Source organism: Dendropsophus ebraccatus, chromosome 3 (assembly GCF_027789765.1).
Source record: "Dendropsophus ebraccatus isolate aDenEbr1 chromosome 3, aDenEbr1.pat, whole genome shotgun sequence".
Classification (NCBI taxonomy): Eukaryota; Metazoa; Chordata; class Amphibia; order Anura; family Hylidae; genus Dendropsophus; species Dendropsophus ebraccatus.
Window position 1 is genome coordinate 59647329 of NC_091456.1, and position 22955 is coordinate 59670283.

The 22955-nt window shown below is 42.0% G+C and overlaps 1 protein-coding gene across 1 annotated transcript; it reads left to right on the plus strand.

Annotated features, from left to right (window-relative positions):
• The first annotated feature begins 1056 nt into the window (after window positions 1-1056).
• On the plus strand, window positions 1057-12677 carry ZFAND5 (zinc finger AN1-type containing 5). The gene is made up of 6 exons (XM_069961848.1): window positions 1057-1397; window positions 5072-5230; window positions 8059-8167; window positions 10111-10208; window positions 10481-10606; window positions 12511-12677. Exons 2-6 carry the CDS (start codon window positions 5083-5085, stop codon window positions 12657-12659), a joined length of 630 nt encoding a protein of 209 aa, XP_069817949.1. The 5' UTR covers window positions 1057-1397; window positions 5072-5082; the 3' UTR covers window positions 12660-12677.
• Window positions 12678-22955: the final 10278 nt, after the last annotated feature.

Sequence of the window (22955 nt, forward strand, 5' to 3'; positions counted from 1 at the left end):
TATGAACGATTATTTTCACATTGTTATATGGTCGCTAATCGTTACCCAGGACAACCCAACACGTTTTATTGGTGAACGACTTATTACATGAATATGTGAACAATCGGCAAACTACCAACCATAATATTTAAACATATTGAAATTCAAAAAATGAACGATTTTCCATTCGTCGTTTGATCGTTGGGTGTTATTACACGGATAGATTTTCGCTCATTTTCGACCGTTATAGCGAATTTTTAAACAATAATCACTCCGTGTAATGGTGCGTTTACACGGAACAATTATCGTTCGATTTGCGCGATAAGAAACGCATTTGAGCGATAATCGTCTCGTGTAAACACAGCGAACGATCAAGCGACGAATGAAAAATTGTTCATCGTGATCTTTCAACATGTTCTCAAATCATCGTTGCTCGTTCACTAAAAATTCGCAGATCGCTTTGTGTAAAGTCTTTCAATGATTCACCCTATGTGTGAGATTTTAAAACGATGGCAAAAACGATTTTTCCAAACGATATATCGTTCCGTCTAAACGCTGATCGTTATAAAAAACACATTATTTCGAAATCGTTCAATTGGGCGAATTGTTGCTCCGTGTAGACGCAGCATAAGCGGGTGTGAACACATGTGGTGGTGCTGTGCAGACAATGCCTCTATTGTTCCCTGTTATCAGCCATGTTGGGCTGTGGTGAGGCGATCAGTAGTGCTGATCTCATTCACAGTGATGACGTGTAGCCTCCTAGAGAACGTGGCTGCCTGTGTATCGATCTCCTGATCAGCTGTTCAGTAATTCCCTCATAGACTCCGTTTTATAAGGCGTTAATACACCGATTCGTACAGAAGCGCTTCACGTCACAGAGCCGTAAGGCGAGGGCCGAGCCAATGTCTATTACAATGATGAAACCAGACAGAACAGCCGCTATGATAAACAGCGGAGGGAAAAAATCAGCCAGCTGTCCACCATGACTAAGCTATGACGCTGCCATGTTGTAAGAGCTGAAACGTGCACCGCTAGGCCCCTCGCTCCGGGATACAACAGTCAGCAGCCGTCTGATTGGCTAGGGCGGCCCGTGTGACCAGTGTAACAAGGTGTGGGCGGGAGTTTCGCCTCCGTCAGCAGTAGCGCTCAGCCCCGCCCCCTGGCGGTGTATAGATGCAACGTTCTCTCTCACACACACAGGAGTCACATTCGGGGGGCGAAGCGAGCGGAGGGCACGGAGCAGTGGGGACGCGGGGGACCTGGTAGCGTTTTGAGGGGACACGGTTATCAGCGAAGAGCACGCGGGATTAAACGGCGCCGCAGGGAAGAGGTGGAAGCCATCACGTTGTTACTGTTCGTGAACAAAGAAGAAAACAGAGCGGAGCTCCAGTGAGGATATCCCGGCTGTGGCCTAAAACGTAAGCGCTCAGTGTGTGTGTCCGGTGCGGGCTGCGCCGGCAGCGGAGGGGTTACAGCGGCGCACGGGGAGCTCCTTATATGGCGACCCAGGCTGGCGGAGGGGGAGGGGCGCTGACTGGGGGCATTGTTGTAGTGTAGGCGGGGGGCTCCGGCCCGTGTACCCCGTATGTGGGGAGCCCCGTAGGTGCGGGGGCCGCCATGGCTTCCTGGCCAATGACTCAGTGCTTTTTCACAGGCCTCTGTTGTTGAAGGCCTTGGCTGTCTGGGGGAGGGACTACAACTCCCAGTCTTGTCCTCCTGCCCTGGGCTTCCTGTCTCCATGGTGGAGCTGGTTCTGCCTCCTTTGTCTCGGCCTTCAGGCTCCTCCTCCTCTTTGTGTCCACAGCCAGAACTTCAGGCCCCTAATCCCCCCGCCTGCTGCCCTCATTGTGCCCGGCACCACCATGGGGCCTCAGTGTACCTGCCAGGAATGGCCTCGGCCTTAACCCTTTAGGTGCCACCCTCGTGCCTCTTCCTTCCATACCGCCTGGGATGTGTAGCCTCTAGCTTAACCCTTCAGGTGCCATGTAACTCATTGTGCTCAGTGCCTTTAGTTTAACCCTCGAAGTGCCATATTGCCTCTCATATTGTAGTCGTGTTGGGTTCAGAAAGTTCCCAGCGGAGATCTCAGGTTGTCACCTTTCCTGATCTGATACTGTGATATGCCCTGGTTGGTTTGTAGGTCAGGGCTGTAGGAAAGCTGTGTGTTGACCAGGAGAGGACTGCTCAAAGGCTTCTGATTTTTTTTTTTCTTGTGTCCCCTTTTTTAGTCCAGCGCTGTAGATGGTGTTTTGGTCTGAGAATGTGACGGCCATATATCATGCCTTGTGTACCGTGTTCCTTCCAGTGCTAAATATACCAGCACTCCCTGCTGTGTTAGCCGGGAATGAGCTGTCCTGAGGCTACTTGTGCAACCTTGCCACCTCATATCCCCAGAATCCTGCCGTCATCTGCGAGGAAAACACCCTCAGATGGCTTTATTTTCCTCATACTAGCCTGATCCAGTTTCCCCCGGGCTTGGCACAGGACCATTACACATCCTTATTTTGCGTAACTCACTGAGCAAGTTCTCGGGATGTCTGTTTAAGGTCAAGGAGGTTGTCCTAGAGCCGGGTGACGTCAGTGCCCAGAACAACAAAGGTGCTTTCTGTAAGCCATCAGGCTGTTAAATATGACATGGCATGGGCTGGGGCTCGCTTATCTTTCTGTACGGAGTAGTATACAACATAGCCTAAATAGGGTTAATAAGAACTGCACGTTAATCCTTAGGACAATACCGGAAATTGCTGTGATCTATTAGTTTGTCTGCTAGTGTGTTAGGGAGGTAATCCCTGCCGGCTCTGTGATCTGTTGGTGCCAGTCTGCCACCACTATCACCATTGTGATGACCTCTGTTGGCAATGTATGGTACAGTAAGCGTAGCCGCTTCTCCTGGCTGTGTAGGAGTTGTCGGCAGCGTCAGGCTATAAATAGCAGCTGATTTCAGAGGCCCCTGTTGACTAGGTTTTGTGTGTCTGAGCCTGCAGATCAGCCAGCCTGTCACATTGCAGCCTTGTGACAGGCGGAAGCTAATGTTCCCACCCACGTGACCCCCAGCTTCTGAGAAATATTAAAACAAGAGGGCACGCTATGTTATTACAAGCAGCTCTCCGCTAATAGGGTGGGGAGTGTGATGGGCAGAGCAGCCTGTAAACAAGATTTTGCTGGCGTGTTATCTTCCTTCCTACTACATGGCTATTTTAGACACAAATCCGAATAGCTGTTCATATACGGCTCAAATGGCTTGACGTATGTCAGGGCTTTTTTTTTTTTTTTTGTCCCCCCCCCCCCACCTCCCCTGGTTTACTTAAGAAAAATAAATCTAGTTCCCACTAATAGTTTGTTACTCAGTGCCCAGTATTGCAATGATTTAGTTATCCTCCAGTGACCCTAGACTACTTGCGTGCTGTAGATGTATGGCCTGTACAGGCATGCCTGCTAAATGGGAGAATAAACTGTGTTGCCTTCAGGGTCAGATGGTTCTTGGGCCATACTGATGGGAAAACAGTCACATGTAGGGGTGTATGCTAGTTTCTGCATTTATCATGGCTTCTGTTTGTAGAGTTTCCCTGGCCTCAATAGGAACACTTATTGATATGGTCAACACTGATCATCCCATGTCATGGCACTGAACCAATGTAATTGTTAGGGGGAATTATAATAATTCTTAGTGCCAATGTATCCATCAGTCCCTGTCCCCAATAGGGCTCACATAACCTATGTTTTTGGAGTGTGGGGGGGATACACATGCAAATAGAACATAGAAACTAACTGCAGATCTTGACAACAGTGCTAACCACTGAGCCCCCGTGACACTGTCATGTAAATCCAGTTATGGGCCAAACAGCAATGCAACAACAATCTGCTGCAACGGGTGTGACAAGCTTTTATGCCTTTTTTTTTTTTTTTTTTTTTTTTTTAACTAAAACCTTTCCTGCCATACAGCCCCATTAACTGTCAGCTGACTATTCTGTTAATATCATGTCTCTTGTCCCCCCCCATAAACAAATGTTCAGAAGGCAAAACCCAGACTGCTCTGGCATCGGCTTATGCCTCCCAGACCTAAAGGGTTTAACAACTAAAATCCAGCACATGTGACCCTTCTCTCCACTGACCTCATCTGTTGGAGAGTTAGGCGGCTGCCATACATCCTATACAAGCAGCAGTGAGTTCAGATGACTGTAGTATATGGTGTATGGGTTCCTTTAAGATGACCATTCAAACAAGGGGAAGATTTAGCAAAAGGTGTAAAATAGACTGGTGTAAACTGCCCATCAGCCAATCACAGCTCCCCTTTTATTTTACCAGCTGATTGCTGCGGGCAGTTTACACCAGTTTACTTTACATCCTTGGATAAATCTGGGCCAGGTTGTGTGTTGGCTGTGTGCTTGTTCAGCTGACCACTACGTCTCCCAGCTCCCCACTATACGTGTGTACTCCACCTAGTGTTTATTGCTTTGTTTATCTAGTACCAACAGACTTTCTGCCAACACTTTACTTACAAAACTTATTGTCGACCTATGGGGTTCAGTCTAAATCCCAAAGTAACATATCTGTATGGTTTTTGGTGTGTGGAAAGAAACACGTGTAGCATGCATATGCACCTACCAAAATCTCCCTTGAGAACAAAAGGATTGTACAGTTGAAATCCAACATGCCAGATCACCATACACTTTAGATCAGACATGTCAAACTCAGGCCCTCTAGCTGTTTCAGAACTACAATTCCCATCATGCCTGGACAGCATAAGCTAAAGCTTTGGCTGTCCAGGCATGATGGGAATTGTAGTTTTGTAACAGCTGGAGGGCCTGAGTTTGACATGTCTGCTTTAGATGATCGGCTGCTCCCACAACTTTATGTACTAGTGAAAAGATTGGTCAATTCCAAAACCTCTCGTTGTCTGCTATGGTTATGGATGGGGGTTTAGTGCTCTACACAAGGTAACAAATAGAAAAACTATTTGACTGTTTACCCCTAGGGCATGTTCAATTGTTTACACCCAACGTTCCATAATTTTCTTAGCGTCGCCTGAATATTTCACTGTAGCAATAATTGGCTTTCATCTTTCATATGAGTTTTCCTTCCTTGTTTACAGCATCAGAAAAAATGGCTCAGGAGACAAATCAGACACCAGGTCCTATGCTGTGCAACACAGGATGTGGCTTCTATGGAAACCCTAGAACAAATGGAATGTGCTCTGTGTGCTATAAAGAACATCTTCAAAGACAGAATAGTGGCAGAATCAGCCCAATGGGTAAGTTGCAAAACTTAGTCATCTACAGGTCCATTTCTCTTGAAAAAAAAAAAAAATATATAAAAAATCTTCAGCATTCTAGATGGCTACACACATTAGGTAAGGATGTATTTTAAAGCACTCAAATGGAGTATGGAAGCGTGGCCACCTGTTCTCCATGTGAAGGCGCTGCATTTTCAGAGCTCTGCAGTAAAAGCTCATCTGGGGAGTGGACATGTTGGTTCTGGAGGATTCCCCGGATTAGAGATTGGACTACATCCGATGCCCATCCCGTTGTGATTCAGTTTAAAAATGAGGCAAAAATTTGCACTTGCAGAGCCACCCATAATAATAACTTTGCCTCCTGCTTGAAGCCCACTATTCCCTGGACAGGCGTAGGTTGGGCGCCTCAGCAGTGAGGTCCACTTAGTGTTATGCAATGCCGATAACAGCTGTATTGTATACTATATTTACTGACAAGTGGCTCATGACAGCACTGTTCTGATGTCGGCTTCATCTGAAACCTATCAAAGGACAGCAGGAGATCTACAGAACAACACCATCCAGGTAAAATATGTTTTGTAGAGCTCCATGAATTGGCCAAAAGGCTCACTTTCTGTAGCAATCTAAACACACAGAATTTCCCAGTCTTGTTTATTTGTTACTTGCGTTTGTTAGCTGACTATACAAAACATATATTCCCCCCCCCCCCCCCCCCCCCCCATCCACTTGGGAATTATAAAGGCAACAAAGAGGGGCGAGAATGAATGTAAATATCTTGATAAAGTTTTAAGCCTATGGGTAAAGGACCATTTAAGGTGTAGCTATGTAGATGTTTGGTTTCAGAAGCTGTAGAAACATTGTAGAAGACAGACATAAAACAACTAGATTAATATAGTCTCTCTACTGGTATCGATCTTTGACACTAGCAGAGTTTAAGACTGCTTGGATAGTAAATATCAGGCTTTTATGTGTACCTTTGGTGGAAAAAAAGTGGTCAATTCTCACTTGATATGTATAAATATTGTCATTTACATATGTTATCTAGGTACTGTTGATTCAAGAGACTTTGTATAGGTCAGTAGTACACACAAATATAAAAAAGGTTTAATGTATCTTATTAGACAAAAATGCTTCCTTCTCATATCTAGCATCTTTAACCTGTCCCCCTCCCTTCCTGCTAAATTACTAGTTATGACTTGTAGCAGCTAAGGGATCAGATTACAAGCAGTAAAAGTCTATGGAGGAGGGAGATATGAGGTATAAAAAAGACCACTTGCAGAGCACAAATCTGATGGGAAAAAGATCCATAATGACCAGAAATGCTCCTTGTGTACACACAGCTTATGCTTAAATTACTGCAAACATTAGGTAAACTTGTAGGGTACGTGAAGATTATTTTTGTAAACTAGATATAAAGTACAAAAATAATCAGCCTGACCACTACTTTTAGAGCAGAGTAGTGGTCGGTAACATTAGACAACAAGCTGTTAATGTGGGGGCATAGCAGCATATCAGGAGAAGGTAAGTTTGCAAAATATTTATCTTGTAGTGTCCTGCATCCTAAACTGTTAGTTGAGATGAGAATACCACATTAATGGCTAAAGTCAAAACATTTTGTCTGAAAATACTTACCCGCTGCTGCATGTGTCAGCCATGCTTTCCTCTACAGTTTTACATATGTAAAGGAGGAACGAATAGGCAAAATAGCTCTCCCACCTCTTGAGCAAAGAGATGTCCCATCAAGTCTTAGAACATTGACTGGGGATTTTATGCAAAGCCAAACAGTCTTTTCAAAAGGAAAGACTTACCATCTGCAGATAGCTGTTTTGGGGTTGTTGCCCCTCTTCAGTGCAGAGCAGGGTGTTGGCTGGCTATTGAGAGGCCTACTGATGTAAGTCCAAGAGCTACCCAATTCTCCTTAATGAGATTTTGTCATAAAGACGTGTAGGGAGACTTACAGACCATTGCTGCTCCACTGGGAATTCCAGGAAGAAAGGATATGCAAAATAGCTTACACCCAAACACTCCTTAAGAGTTCTACTTGGGGTACAAACCCACACACCGTATACGCAGCTTATTTACTGCTGCGATACGCAGCAAATACGCAACAAATACGCAGCAGATTAGATCTAAATAACTGAACACAGCATCAAATCTTCACCATCACATCTGCTGCGTATTTGCTGCGTATACGGTGTGTGGGTTTATACCCTTAGGGTACAAACCCACACAGCAGATACGCAGCAGATTTGTTGGTACAGATTTGATGCTGTGTTCAGTTATTTAGATATAATCTGCTGCGTGTTTGCTGCGTATTTGCTGCGTATCGCAGCAGTAAATACGCTGCTTATACGGTGTGTGGGTTTATACCCTTAAGGAGAATTGGTAGCCCTTTGACCCACATATTTAAAGGGAAACTAACTGCCAGTTAGAACATAACGTGCTGTTACGTGTGCTTTTCTTACTGTCATCCTTGTTTAGATAAAAAAAAAAAAAAAAAACCTTAACCCTGTTTGGTTTTCTACCTTGCTGTCAGGCTTATTTACCCATTTTTATGCCCATTATTTGTATGCCTTCTATATTAATACTATCCCCAGGGTTGTGACATTGTTGGTTATGAAGTGCATGGATTGTGCATACGTAAGCTGATGATGGCCCTTTGTGCCTCCAGTGAATGAGACCGGTGTTCTGGATAGTGTGATAGTCATTTGAATACCAGTGCTTGTGTTATAGTTGTTTCAGGAGAGCGGGCCATCCGTTCTAGACCTTACACTCATATGTTACTAGATAGAAGCAACTAAGAACTAGTAATGGATTGAAGTGTGTCCCTCATTTGTTTCATACAGGAGCAGCAAGTGGTTCAAATAGTCCGACTGCAGAATCTGCATCCATACAGCGAGTAGAAACTGCACTAAACTGTGAAAGTGATGTTGGCAGCCCTTCTGAAAAATCCAGGTAAATTAAACTACTGTTTTCTAAAGTGATATTTAGAGGCTAGTTTTGATGTGATTTCTTAACAGCAGTGATACATCTGGGTTTGGCTACCACTTTGAACTCAACTGGAGTACGTCTTATTGAGTAATATCAGCAATGGGTATTTTATGCTTTTAAGATGAATGAATCATATGCTGTGTAGCGCATTCTAGTATGTGACATGTAGAATGTCTTCACAGTTTTCAGGGCCTTCACTTTGCTGTTACTTTCTTCTATTTAACTTTTCTAAATTTAAAAGTTTTATGTAAATCTGATTTAATTAACCCTTTAAGGACATGGCCCATTTTCGTTTTTACGTTTTCGGTTTTTCCTCCTTGTGTTTAAAAGGTCATAGCACTTGCATTTTTCCACCTAGAAACCCCCATGACCCCTTATTTTTTGCGTCACTAATTGTACTTTGCAATTACAGGCTGAATTTTTGCATAAAGTACACTGCGAAACCAGAAAAAAATTCGAAGTGTGGTGAAATTGAAAAAAAAAAACGCATTTCTTTTATTTGGGGGAAATGTGTTTTTACGCCATTCACCCTGGGGTAAAACTGACTTGTTATGCATGTTCCTCAAGTCGTTACGATTAAAACGATATATAACATGTATAACTTATATTGTATCTGATGGCCTGTAAAAAATTCAAACCGTTGTTAACCAATATACGTTCCTTAAAATCGCTCCATTCCCAGGCTTATAGCGCTTTTATCCTTTGGTCTATGGGGCTGTGCGAGGTGTCATTTTTTGCGCCATGATGTGATCTTTCTATCGGTACCTTGATTGCCCATATACGTCTTTTTGATCGCTTTTTATTACATTTTTTCTGGATTTGATGCGACCAAAAATGCGCAATTTTGCACTTTGGGATTTTTTTGCGCTGATGCCGTTTACCGTACGAGATCAGGAATGTGATTAATTAATAGTTCGGGCGATTACGCACGCGGCGATAGCAAACATGTTTATTTATTTATTTATTTGTTTACTTTTATTTAAAACCTGGGAAAAGGGGGGTGATTCAGACTTTTATTAGGGGAGGGGGCTTTTTACTATTAACACTTTTTTTTTTTTTTTTACACATATACTAGAAGCCCCCCTGGGGGACTTCTAGTATATACACTGTGATCTCTCATTGAGATCTCTGCAGCATAGATATGCTGCAGAGATCCATGAGATCGGCACTCGTTTGCTTTCGGCTGCTGCAGCCGGAAGTAAACGAGTGCCGAGCCGAGGACGGCGCCATCTTGGACGCGTCCCCGGCCGGCATCAGTAACGGAGATCGCTCCTCCGGGACAAGGTCCCGGAGGAGCGATCTCCCCCACTAGACACCAGGGAAACGTTGCCTCCGGTAATCGGAGGCAGCTGTCAACTTTGACAGCTGCCTCCGATTAGCTAATTAGCGGGCACGGCGATCAGACCGTGCCCGCTAATAGCGGCGGTCCCGGGCTACACGCGGCACCCGGGATCGCGGCACTTCAAAGCGGGGCCGCCGCGCGGCCCCTCTTTGAAGTGCAAGTGAGGACATAGGACGTACCGGTACGTCCTATGTCCTTAAGAGGTTAAAAAGTAATGCAACTTTCTTAAGATCTCTTCTTGCATTTAGAGTGGAAAGATTCTTGCTTGCCTCCTAAGAATCCCTTTAGACAGCTTGTTGACTATGATAAAGCTGTAATGAGCCTGCTCCTGTGTAAACCATAGCTGCCTAACTTTTAAGCATGGAGTGACCTTTATTACATAAAACTGTAAACTCTTCTGAATTAGTCATTTCTGTCTTCGGGAATCTTGATTTGTTTTTGCTCCAGTTTGTTACACTGCACACAATAGTCCAATATTCAATATAGTCCTAGTCCAATCTAACACTTGCATAAACCGTGGCAATTTTTCCTTTTCTAATTACTTTTTTTGTTGTGCATTTTGTAGAAATGTGGCTTCTTTACCTGTAACTCAGCAAATGACAGAAATGAGCATTTCAAGAGAAGATAATGTAACTTCTCCAAAAACAGAATCCTCGGAACCAGGTACGTTTTATATTCTGGTGAAATGATTGAAATCTTCAAGGCACTACTGTGATATCCTCAGAGCATCTGCAATAAAACATTTAATACTAGTTCCTGCACACGATTGACACACTACCAATGTATGCATAGACTGAACTGATAGTTTTCCTAATCCATAAGGTCATAAACCAAGAACTGCATTCATCTGCACATCTTACACATTGAGACTGTAGGCTTTTTGTCTCTATACTTTGTCACATTTTTCTTCATTAATATATTAATTTTCATTTCAGTTGTGACTCAGCCAAGTCCTTCATTATCTCAGCCCAGTACATCTCAAAATGAGGAAAAATCTCCAGAACTCCCCAAACCAAAGAAGAACAGATGTTTCATGTGTAGGAAGAAGATTGGTCTTACAGGTATTGTATTTTTATTTACTTTTAAGCCTCAAAATATAAACATACACTTGCTTAGAGACATCTGCATATATACACTTTACAAAGTTATTTGGCTTGCTAGTGAATTTCTGAAAACTGTAAAGTTTACACTACAGTGATATTATATCATGAAAGTAAGGCATCTAAAACTCATCTCAAACAGTGATGGGTATACCCCAACAAAACATTGCATGTTTCTACGTAAATTATCACCTTTCACTGTCACAGTAACTTTTTACAATTAACACAAAACCAGAAAATGTAGGTGTACACTGATACAAACACAGAATGGATTTAAAATTAAAGTATTTAAATTAAAGTATTTAAAATTGCAAAACTGCTATAGAAAGAAAGTGACTCTTGGCATAGTATTTGATCAAATAACTAAGGTGAACCTCAGAGGGATGGACCTACACTGAGGGATGGACCTACACTGTAAAACTTAAACATTGAAACATGCTTTTAATATATAGTATGCTTCTAGTATATACTTTATATACAAGAGGTTATCCTGACTATGGGCACTGCCTACCTGAATTGGCTGCAGCTCTCACTTGGAGTGTGGAGAGTTTGTCGGGGGTAGGAAACCTTGCCTCTCCAGCTGTTGCAAAATTACAACTCCCATCATGCATGGACAACTAAAGCTTTGGCTGTCCAGCCATGGTGGGAGTTGTAGTTTTGCCACAGCTGGGGAGCCAAGGTTTTCCCTACCCCTTGTTTGAATCCATTCATAATGATAGGCCAATCATTTCCTAATTCAAGGGCTGGATAACCTGTTTTATAAATATTGAGGGATTGGGCTGTGTTCACACGTCGGTTTTGTTGCGTTAAGACTAAAGTTTTCCGCCATTTTGTCTTGAAGTACACAATTGTGGTAAAACTGTGGCAATTTTACCACAGTTAAGCAGCATGTGGCAAGATTGCAGAAAAAAATGCCATGTGTGAACACAGCCTTAGAGATTAAGTCACCTCAAGTCTTTCAGTGCTCATCATCTGCAGCATTTTTTGGAGGAAGTTGTGCAGTTCTCTGCAATCTGACATGGTGCTTCCTGTTGTCACCTCTGTTCCATTGCCCTGGATATTTCCTGATCTGGACAGAGGTTGCAACAGGGAGCACTATGGCCTAAAGATTTTTGAAGCCAAAGCCAGGAATGGATTTGAAAAGAGGAGAAATCTGTTTTCTCAGGCTTTCCTTGACCTGCTCTGTTTAGTCTGTACTGGCTTTGGCTTCAGAAATCTGTCAGAAGTCTTTGTGTAAACACGCCATTAGAGTCCAAATCTAACGAAGCACAGGAATAAAGAATTTTGTAGACTTTGTTCCTGTCTGTGGTTGTCCAGCGACCATTCTGTTTTCTCCTCTGAGGATTTTATACTGATGAGTGTTGATCCTATGGCTTCATATTCTGGCTGTTAGTTGTAAAGCTGCATAGAGAAGTGTATAAATGTAGCCAGAACAATGTTACTTTCTGCTAGAGGAACTTGGGTGGACTATTTTTAAAGTGAATGTACCATCAGGCCCTGGCTGAAGCACTGGAGGCATGCCGACCCACCCCCAATAGGAGGAATCCCCCGCCCCTCTATAATGCGGCTCCATTAGAATCAATGGAGCCGTATCAGAGGGGTGGGTCGGCCCGCCTCCAGTGCTTCAGCCCGGGCCTGATGGTACATTCACTTTAAGTAGTTAAAAGAAAATTATTTTAATTTCTAAACAAGTCCAAGTCTCTCTTTTTAGGATACGTTTACTCCGTGCATAAAAAGCAGCATCCAAAACGGCTTAAAGCATTTAGCAGTCAATTCTAAGTGTATTTTTGGATTTTAATTAGCAAAATAGGTTGGCTAGAAACCTTTGCTCCTTTACCCTATTTGTATTCTTATTTCTTCCCCAGGTTTTGACTGCCGTTGTGGGAATCTGTTTTGTGGACTCCATCGCTACTCTGACAAGCACAATTGCCCCTACGATTATAAAGCAGAAGCTGCTGCAAAAATAAGGAAAGAAAACCCTGTTGTTGTGGCAGAAAAAATCCAGAGAATATAAAACTACAATTTATGAAGACTGACTTTATTTTTTTTTTTTTTTTTTGTTCTGATTTTAATATATCCTAGGGAAACATTTAAGAGCAGATGCATGTTTCTTTCAAATGTTTTTTTTTTTTTTGTGTTGTCTACTTTTTTCCTCTATTTTAGGATGTTTTGAGTGTTACAGGCAAAATTGAATGAATAGATGATACAGCCCTTTTTTTTTTTTTTTTTTTTTTTTTCCTCCTTAAACCTTTGTGTTCCTGAGCTCTCATAACTTGGATGGATCAGTGCTGGTTTTACACTTTTTTTTTTTTTTTTTTTTTTTTTTTTTTTTTAAGTTGAATGCATATTTTGGTTGAGAAAATGTTAAATAGTGAATGTGCCAAACTGTAGGCCTAAAATCTGCATGCCTGCAACAGATATGTGCTATAAGGGATAGCTGTTATTCTGTCTGTACACTAAACCAGGCTTGCTGGAAGGACTTGGATGTGTGTACACCATAGCTGCATTTTCTCTTTATTTTTCTTGCATGATGCTGAATAACCCAGCAGGCCAGCATTTTTGCACCATTACAGTGAACTCTATTGAGCATATCTACATGCATGCCCATATGACTTAGATTTCCATTCCACTAGTTACTTGAACTGCCTTTTAACAGTAAGGACAAGCAATACTCTGTTTAAACTTTACAATGTCCTGGGAAATATACAGCCCCTACACTGTATGTGGTGCATTTCATGCTTTAATTCTTCCAGCAATTCACTGGTTACTCTTTCTATGGAACTGTTTCTTGTTTTTGAAGTTCATTTTGTTCAACTTACTTTTTTCCTTTTTATATATATATATATATATATATATATATATAAAATGTCACTGCTGCACTGGTTCACTCCCAACCTAATCCTGCAGGGTTTTAATGTATTATATTTATTGTGAACCCTACAGTGCCTTTTCTGTTTGGTTATTATGGATGCAACCAGAAAATCATCCAATAAATCCCACTCCCCACTTTCAATTCTTTAAAAATGAGAGCTTCAATTTGCTGTGCATACATCGTCATTTTTCTTCCTCTTCCCTTGGATTTAGTAAGGTAATCTAATGGCTTTTCCCATTACTGGAGGTTTTACAATGTGATTCACTTGCACAGATTTGCATGAAAACCATACCTTACTTGGCTGCTGTAGAATCATTTTCCTGTTTGGGGTTGAGATGTGTATTAATGTTTTAGCTCTTCCATGAGTGCTACCAGGAACCACAATAAGGGGGGCTGCTCACCTTTATAGTTTTCAATTGTACTTGGGTGTAGGACTGTAATTTTCTTGGTTTTATTGCATGGGCTGCATTATCTACAGCTTTGTACAAAAACTACTCTAGAAAAGACAGTAAACTTCACTGATGCTTGTCTGGTAATATCACTTCTGTGTTATAATGGAAGGTTTGTATGAGACTTTTTTTTGTTTTTCTGATGAAAGTAATTTTTTTTAGAGTAGTGTTGTGGTATTGCCTGTTCTCTTCTGTAAATAGTTTATGTATGATCCTCAGCCTCACTTTAAGATTTTATTTTCTGTGTTCTGCCCTTAACTCATTTTATTCTTCCCAAGCATATTTTGTTTTTCTTACTTTTTTTTTTCTTTTTGCTTTAAAACTTGTATTTCTGTTCTGAGTTACTAGATATGCAAATGTGTACAGATAGTTCATATTTATGTATTGCACATACTCATGCTATTCAGCATTTATGCTATATTGTATTATGTAAATAATAAAAATTATGTACAGAGGGAGTCTTGTGTATTGCATTGACTTGAATTTTTAAGAGGTTATATTGGGGTGTCAGGTTAAGAATTACTATTTTTAATCCAGAAATAACAAAACTAAAAGCTGTGTAGTGTAATTTATCACTGCCCAGCATCATAGGAATGTGAATTTACAGTACAAGCGAAGTGCTCGACTATGCTCGGGCATTGGCTTCTCGACCAGCTACCTTTGAACTCCATGCTGCTCCTCTTCGGGTGCCTGGAAAAGCTTGATCCACTACTTCAGAACTTATACAGTATGGGGGACATGTATCAAGGAGGGAAGTCGTATTTTTCGTCGGAAAGGGGCCATTTGCCAATAAATTTATTCGCAAATGGCCACTATCCATGGGGGGGGCGGTACGGGTGGGGCGCAGTCCGCCTCTACATAAATATCCGTAGTGCCGGAGCTGCGGGGACATTTATTAAGTGTTTCAGAAATTAGCAGTTCAGAACTGGGGGAAGGAGACTGAATAGATAATTGAAATAAATTAAGCCTCAACATAGGCAGCAACAAATGAAGTTATGTTTGAATAGAATACCCCTTCAACTACAATGGGAAACTTTCACTGGAGTTTGTCTTTAAAGGCTATTTGCCAGCATTTTATACTTGCTTTTGTACTTATGGTACCAAAACACTTTATAAGGGACCTTTAAAATGGAGCAATTATCTGGAATTTCAGGCAGATATATCTCTGTTTAATAAGACTGATCAGCAAAGAAGCAAGCAATCATTTTAGCTTGTTGGCTGATCGTTGTGTTTTAAAATGACTGTCCACTGGCCAATTATAGCTTTGTGTAACAGCTGATGTGCGACCGCTGGCTGATAGGCGTACTTGGTGTAGCAAAAATGATGATGCTTACCTCCCCACGTCCCCCTGCCTTGTCTGTGTCCCAAACTTGCCGTACCCGTGCAGTGACTGCCTGCTCAGCTAATCACTGGCAAAACACTGTCCTGTCTCGGTTAATGATCAGCTGAGCGACCCGTCACTGGAGAGACTGGAAACGTCCATGGTCAGCGCGGAATGCAAAGACAAGGCAGGACGACACCGGGGCTGCGTAGAGCAACAAGCTGCATGGACATTGCTAACTACATTCATGCAGCCTTGCCCACTGTGCTCAATTTTGGGGGTCAGGCATGAGGATTTAACTTCCCCTCTGGTCTTCTCCCAGTGTTTACAGCATCAGCCTCTCAGCAGATGAGAGCAGTTCAGCATGAGTATGGATACCTCCTGGGGGCCATACTGATCTCACACTGCACCCATACCAGCAAGGAAGGTGGGTTAAGTATGGATACAATGCATCCTCACTTAACCTTTTCAGTGCCAGATTGTTAAGTATGACACCCAAAGGGTTAAGTGGGGATGTAATGTCTGACTGTAAGCAGCTATCTGTAAAGATGCTGCACATTGTAAAATGATGGGTGTTCTACTTTTTTCTTTTCTTTTGCCAGCAGTGTGTGTGTTTTATTTATATTTATGGTTGAGTGCTGTGGTGTATTTTATATTTTGAATCTTATCTTTTTCTTTTTCCCAATTGTATTTTTATTTCCTTACTTTACAGGCTTAGTAGTGGAAGACCTCCATTACTAACCCATTGCTTAGTATTAGCCGGTAAAAAAATGGCTAACATTATACCCCATCCCATTTCTCTAGTGCCCACCACACCGGGGAAACTGGGAAGAGTCGGATGACAGTAGTTTCAGTGCGTCAAACTGGTGCAACTGTACAGTGGCAGGCTGGTATAAGGCTAGAGAGGGCCAAAATAAATGGCCCTTCCCACCCTGATACTACTAGACTGCTGCTGTTGTGTTTTGTTTTTTTTTTTATAAAAAAAAAAAAGGTAGGGTTCCCCCCACTTTTACAACCAAACAGGTTAAGCCTAGTAGTGCCAGGGTAGGAAGGGTCCAGAAGCGCCATTTTTGATGCTTCAGGACTACCGGTACCTGGCTCTTCCCAGTACCTGTGGTACCCCCTATCAGACGGCTTCTAAATAGAGATTAGCGAACCTCGAGCATGCTCGAGTCCATCCAAACCCGAGCGTTCTGCATTTGATTAGCAGTGGCTGCTGAAGTTTGATAAAGCCCTAAGGCTATGTGGAAAACATGGATATAGTCATTTGTATCCATGTTTTCCAGACAACCTTAGAGCTTTATCCAACTTCAGCAGCCACCGCTAATCAAATGCCGAAAGATCGGGTTCGGGTGGACTCAAGCATGCTCGAGGTTCGCTCATCTCTACTTCTAAAGCAACTAAAAAAAACACCAAGACTCAATTAAAAAAAATATTTCTAAAATAACACCGCCTCCCCTCGTTGACAATTCTATTTTAGAAAAAAAAAAAAAAAGCTGGTCATCAACATAGTCCGACAAATTCAACACAATCATCTAGATACCAATATCAAGAGACAAAAAAGTGGGAGGAGCAGAACGCCTATCATTTTGAAAGGTGTTCTGCTTACATTATGCAGCATTTTTACAGATAGCTGCATACAGTCTGGCACCTAGGGTGTTAAGTGAGGATTCGTTATGAGGAGCGTCCATACTCTCCTCTAACGTCTTTCTTCACCAGAGACTGACACACTGAACTTCAAGTATGCTGGGCTCTTCAAATCTCTATTCAGCCAATCAGCAGCTGAGGTGGGACATGGCTGCAGCTGCTGATTGGCTGAACCAAAGGTGCCTTAACACAGATTTATCTGACAGATTTTTGAAGCCAAAGCTAGGGATGGATTTGAAGAGAGGAGAAATCTGTCTTTCCTTTATGACCTGCTCTGTTTATAGTCTGTTCCTGGATTTCGCTTCAAACATCTTGTCAGATAAATCTGTGTAAACGCAACACAAGACTACACAAGTCTCTGCTCAGCCAATTGGTTGCTGCAGTCGGGTTCTGCTTCAGCTGTTGTTTGGCTGATGCTACAAACGCCAGAAGACTGCATGGTAATCTTAACACACACACACCCTTCCCCCTCAAATGGCCGACACAGGATAAATTAACCCTCTGTGGAGCAGACTGTCACCCACGGCCCCTTGCACTTCCCTATGGAGCACATTCGGGCCCACAGGTGTTTAACGTAACCCCCTTGGAGCCAGACTGGCCAAAAAACACTAAAAAACTCCACAACCTCAGCATGCTGCATTTTGGAAAAAGCGCCAAAGAGCCTTAAAAACACCAGAGGACAGAAAAAGGCCACATCAAAAGAACGCTGCATGTAAGGCATATCATAAACTTCCATTGACCTTCAGCTAACATCTGGCCACTTGTGTTTTTGCAAAAAAAAAAAAAAAATCATGACGTTTGTTGGCTGGGTTTTTTTTTTTTTTTTTTTTTTTTTTTAGAGATTTTAAGGCAGTGTGAAGCCAGCATGAAGGAGTCACTAAGACTATTTATAAGCATATCAAAATTGACCTCCGTCATGAGAGAAGAGCAAAGCTGATAAAAGGCTGTCAGAAATTGATTCTTTGATGGACGTCAGATAACAGGAAAAAATGCCTTTAAATGTGTATAACCTTTAAGAAAGAAAGTAGCGTTCAATTGTAATAGTCATGGGGGGTATATGTTTTAGTAGAGCAAACTACTGGTTGGCTAACACATTGGAAATTTAAGCTATCTATTTGTAAATGCAATTGTTTTAAAGTGTGTGGCTTTATGGGGACATTCCAGGTGTCAGCACTGAGCTTATCCTGTGCGTAGGCCATTAAACTGCAATGCCCTAAAAACCCCTTTAGGTAGCTATTATAGATATGGCACCATTATTTAAGTATTTGGGCACATTGTGTGACAGGAAGAACAGTAAAAAAAAGAGGCAGGCGAGGCAGCAACCGGCATAAAATTAGAGGTGGTAGAAGAATGGGGAGTTGCATATCTTAGGGTCCATTTACACAAAAAGATTATCTGTCATTATCTGCCAAAGATTTGAAGCCAAAGCCAGAAACAGACTACAAACATAGATCAGGTCATAAAGGAAAGCCTGAGAATTTGGGTTAATATCTTTGGCAGATAATCTGTCAGATAATCTTTCTGTGTAAATGAACCCTTAGAAAAAGCTATACTAGAGTATCTTAAAAATAACCAGTGAACACGTAGGTAGTACTGCCACCAGCTCCTCTTTAGAGGAATATTTCATTGCCTTAAAGTGTCATTGACTTCATAAAAAAAAACTTTTAACATATAAGAGAGACATAAAAAGGAAAGTGCAACAGCAACCTGCAAGTGCTAGGACCTACCATATATATTGAGAGTTTTTTATTGTGTGGTTGACAAAGGGCATCTTAAAAAAAAAAAAAAAAAATTCATTAGCTTCTTAGTAAACCATTTGATCAAATAGTGTACCATCTCACCATGTTAAGGGGACCTCAGAGAGGTGGTTTCTAACACTGGCCTCTCTTGGGCTAACATTAAGGGTCCTATTACATGGAGTGATTTTTAACGACTAACGATTAACGATCGCAAATGAGATTGTTTATTGTTAACCTGAAATTGTTCACCATATTACACAGAACGATAGTTACGATCATTATTGCGATAGTTACTATGATCGTTTACTCCATCTGATCCCAGCAAAACAATGAACAATGTGCAACTACACTGAACGATTAGTGAACAAATGCGGAACTTGAGCAAATGAATGTGGAATTACAGCGAACGATTAGCGAACAATTAACAATAATTTTAGGTTCAGATCTAAATCAACGATCAACGACATACAAACGATTTTTAGATCGCTGCCTGCAATTACACAAAACGATTATTGTATATATTCGAACGATTTAATGATTTTTCGCACGAAAATTATCCCGTGTAATAGGGCCCCTAAGCCTACAAAATGGGGCATGAAGGATCCAACTAAACACAGGAGATGGGTGGAGTGCCAGAAGGTGGGAGCCACACCACTCACCTATAGCACAAAAAAAATAATATTAAAAAAATGGCCAGCACTCCAATACCACTGCTGACACTATGCAGGTTGCACGCCACTGTGGCTAATATACAGACAAAAACAGGAAAGTGCAACAGCAACCTGCAAGTGCCCGGACTGACCGTACATACTCCCCCTGTCATACACATGAAAAAAAAATTGTGTTTTTTTTTTTTTTTTTTTTATAATTAGGTTCAGTTTCTACCATCTCACCACATTAAGGTAAAACTCTAAAGAAGATGGGCCGATCTGCTAGGTGCACACTTGCAGAACCTATTAGATGGCTCAAATAACGTACAGCAAGGGTGCATGCACATTGCTAGCAATGTCCACGCAGCCCTTGCTTAAGGCTCTGTGCACACAGAGCAAAACTGCCTAAATCTCGCCAGCCTCCCTGTCATACTGACAGTCTATGGGAGGCTCGCGTGCCTCCTTTCTCGCGCTGAAGAATGAACATTCCGACAGTTTTGCTTTATGTGCATGGAGCCTAAAGGTGTAAAGTAATAAATATGTACTAACTTGTCCACACTCCCCTCTCCCGTGGAATTCTCCGCTCATTGCAGCCTCTGCTGACACTTCCGAGCCATCTCTGCAGCTACAGGCTGCTCAGCCAGTCACTGGCCGAGATGGGAGTGCAATGCAGCCAATGATGGGCTGAGCGAGCCGGCTAATCATTGTCTTTATTACTCCCAATTCTGTGATTTAACAGGAAATCACCCTATGTAATAGGATCCTTAGACTACATGAAGAATGCCATAAAAAAAAAAGAAAGAAATGGCAGAATTTTAGTTTTTTCTTTATAGGACCTTTAAAAATATAAAATAAAATGTGATCAAAATGACTAGATGTGAGAGAATCAGTCAAAAATTTGTCTAGTGAAATTCACAAATATTCGGTCGGATTTGCGAATCTGGAGCAAACAAATCTCTATAAAACAGCCCAACCATTACAGCTAAAATAGTGGGACTATTACAGAGTAATGTTTTGTTCAACAGCTATCATTGTGTGCCAAAAATTGGACAATGTCAAAATTTTTTAACTTTTTATAAACTTTCTAATAAGCTCTTTAGATCGTTTGGAGGAATGACAGCCAGGACAGTCAATGATTGAAAGGCAGCATTACTCCTGGTGTTTTTAGGCCACAAATCAGTCAGGAGAGCAAGCGAGGGGCAACCTATGACAAAAGTACGGGATTGGACCGCATAACTTTGTCCCGGGACGAAGATATCCTCGTGGGAAGCGGTGCTTGCGCGCTGCAGAGATGAGTCCGATGCCCATAGAGAATGACAGCTCCAGTCATTCTCTATGGGCATCGGACTAATCTCTGCTGATTAGCATACAGCGTGCGCTCAGCTTGGGGCACCGATATCTCCGTCCCGGCACCAGTTCCAGGAGCGGGACTTGCAGGAAAGGGGCTGCACCGGGGGGTCGGACGGGCTCTGCGCCCGCATCCTGGGTGACAGGTTCCCTTCAAACCCTGGTACCACCTCTATGCGTCAGCACATGGAATGCCACCACCTCATTGCCTGGTAGAACCCCAAACCATTTATTGCCTGTGAACAACAACGGCTGCAGCTAACATTGCGCAACCCCATCTCTGCAAGTCAGGATTATGCAACCACGGTTGGAAGCAGTAGGTTCCTCACATCTACCTCTGCCTCTTCCGCCTGGACCAAGGGGAAAACCCCACCACTGCTAAGGCAACAGTCGTTGTCTGAAGCCATGAGAATAAGCACTATGCCAGCACCCACCCTACAGCAAAGATGATAAATGGCCAACTGGCTGATTGGCCTGTATTTCTTCTATTTAATTTTTAAATTTAAAAAAAAAAAACCACAAAAAAAACATACCATATCTTAACTTAACAAACTAATCAAAATTAACAAAACATAATAAACTCCACCAAGATAAGCGTAAAACGGGTTCATTCCCACACTTATTCCCTTCATTAACAACCTATACAATCTATCTACAATATATCCCCCCCAAAATTTAACTACTACTAACCATTACATATTAATGAACTATGTACACTACTTTATATAATTTACAAGTATATGCCAATAACTAAATGTGAACACCCTTTGCATTGTGCATAACCTAATACTACCTAAAGAACACTAGAACATTTTCAGAACGTTGGCAACTCCTTGCCGCTCTCGCATTGGGGGCACCTAAGAGCAGACGTTTAGAGTTCCAGCTATGGCCAGGGGCAGTATATGTCTGTTACTGCACATGGCAATGGCAGAGAAGATCAACATTGGCTGCAGCTGGCAGAGTTCGCTCTGACCCTGCTATCTTGCCCAGCCAGCAGTGTGTCATATGAGAAAGTATTAAGTGCGGCAGGGGCCATTGGGAAACCCACAAGGTTGTTTATCCCCAGTGTAGTGAGGCTGACCTTTATCAAATTGAACCATGCCTAGAAAAGGACCAGATTTTATCACCCCCATTCCTGATGTTAGGGACTGAAACATCAACTAGCAGTCAGCAAACAGGCAAGTGCCAGTGTCTCTCCAAGAAAATTCTGTCATTAAAAAATTTGCCCAACATAAGTATTTTTTTTTTTTTATATCAAGTAATGTTTCCCTTTACACCCCCAATAATATGATAATGCCTTTGGTCAGAGACGCACTGTTATTACGGTTCTGTTATTACTGTGCGACATGGACAGAGGTGGCAGCAGAGAGGAAGAATACACCACTTCCTGCAGGACATACAGCAGCTGATAAGTACTGAAAGACTTGACATTTTTAAGTAGAAAATTGATATAACTTTCTGTCACCAGTTGATTTCAAAGAAAAAGAAAATGCTGGAGTACCCCTTTAACACTAATGTGAACTACCTTCAGTAGCCACAAGAGGGAGCTGGTAGGATCTCTATCTTGTGAAAGATGCAGGTCCCAGAGATGGGAACCATTTGTGATGACCTATAAAATGGATACGCTATTGCAAATACCTTTTTCTTCATCAGGTAAAACTTTCTATACTGTTATTATATATTATAGTATTTTGAAGGATTATTAGGCTTTATTATTGCCTTATCACTTCCTACAGGAGAAGACACGACTCAGATTTATGAATATTTGGCAGGTAGATGATTTATTAATAAAAACCATGCTTCATTTTATGGCGTCTGGATATATGTTACCCCATGGCCTAATGAAGAGGTGCTATGATATTTGTGGGACACCTCACGCCTCGGCTTATTGTAGGAAGAGGTGTGTAAATAGGATAGGCCCGGTGGCTGAAAAAGTTGGATGCAGCCCTAGGGAGTCCTGGAAAGCATGGATACAGCCTATGGTCTATGACTGTATACATGTATTCCTGGCCGCCTTAGGGCTGCCTCCAAGTTCTTCAGCCGGTAATTAATTGCAGAGGGATACAGTTCAGACAAACCTGAGCGTGCTTAAAGGAGAACTCCAGGTAGAGGTTAAAAAAATAAAACTTCTGCAGAAGCATAACACATTACTTACCTGTCTATCCCAGTTTTGAAACTTCCAGAGGGTTTTGCTCTGTTTTGTGTTTCTGTTTTTCCTGGTTTGGAATTTCCCAGAATGCAATGCTTTCCCTCATGTGATCATCACACCCCAAACCCATTACAAT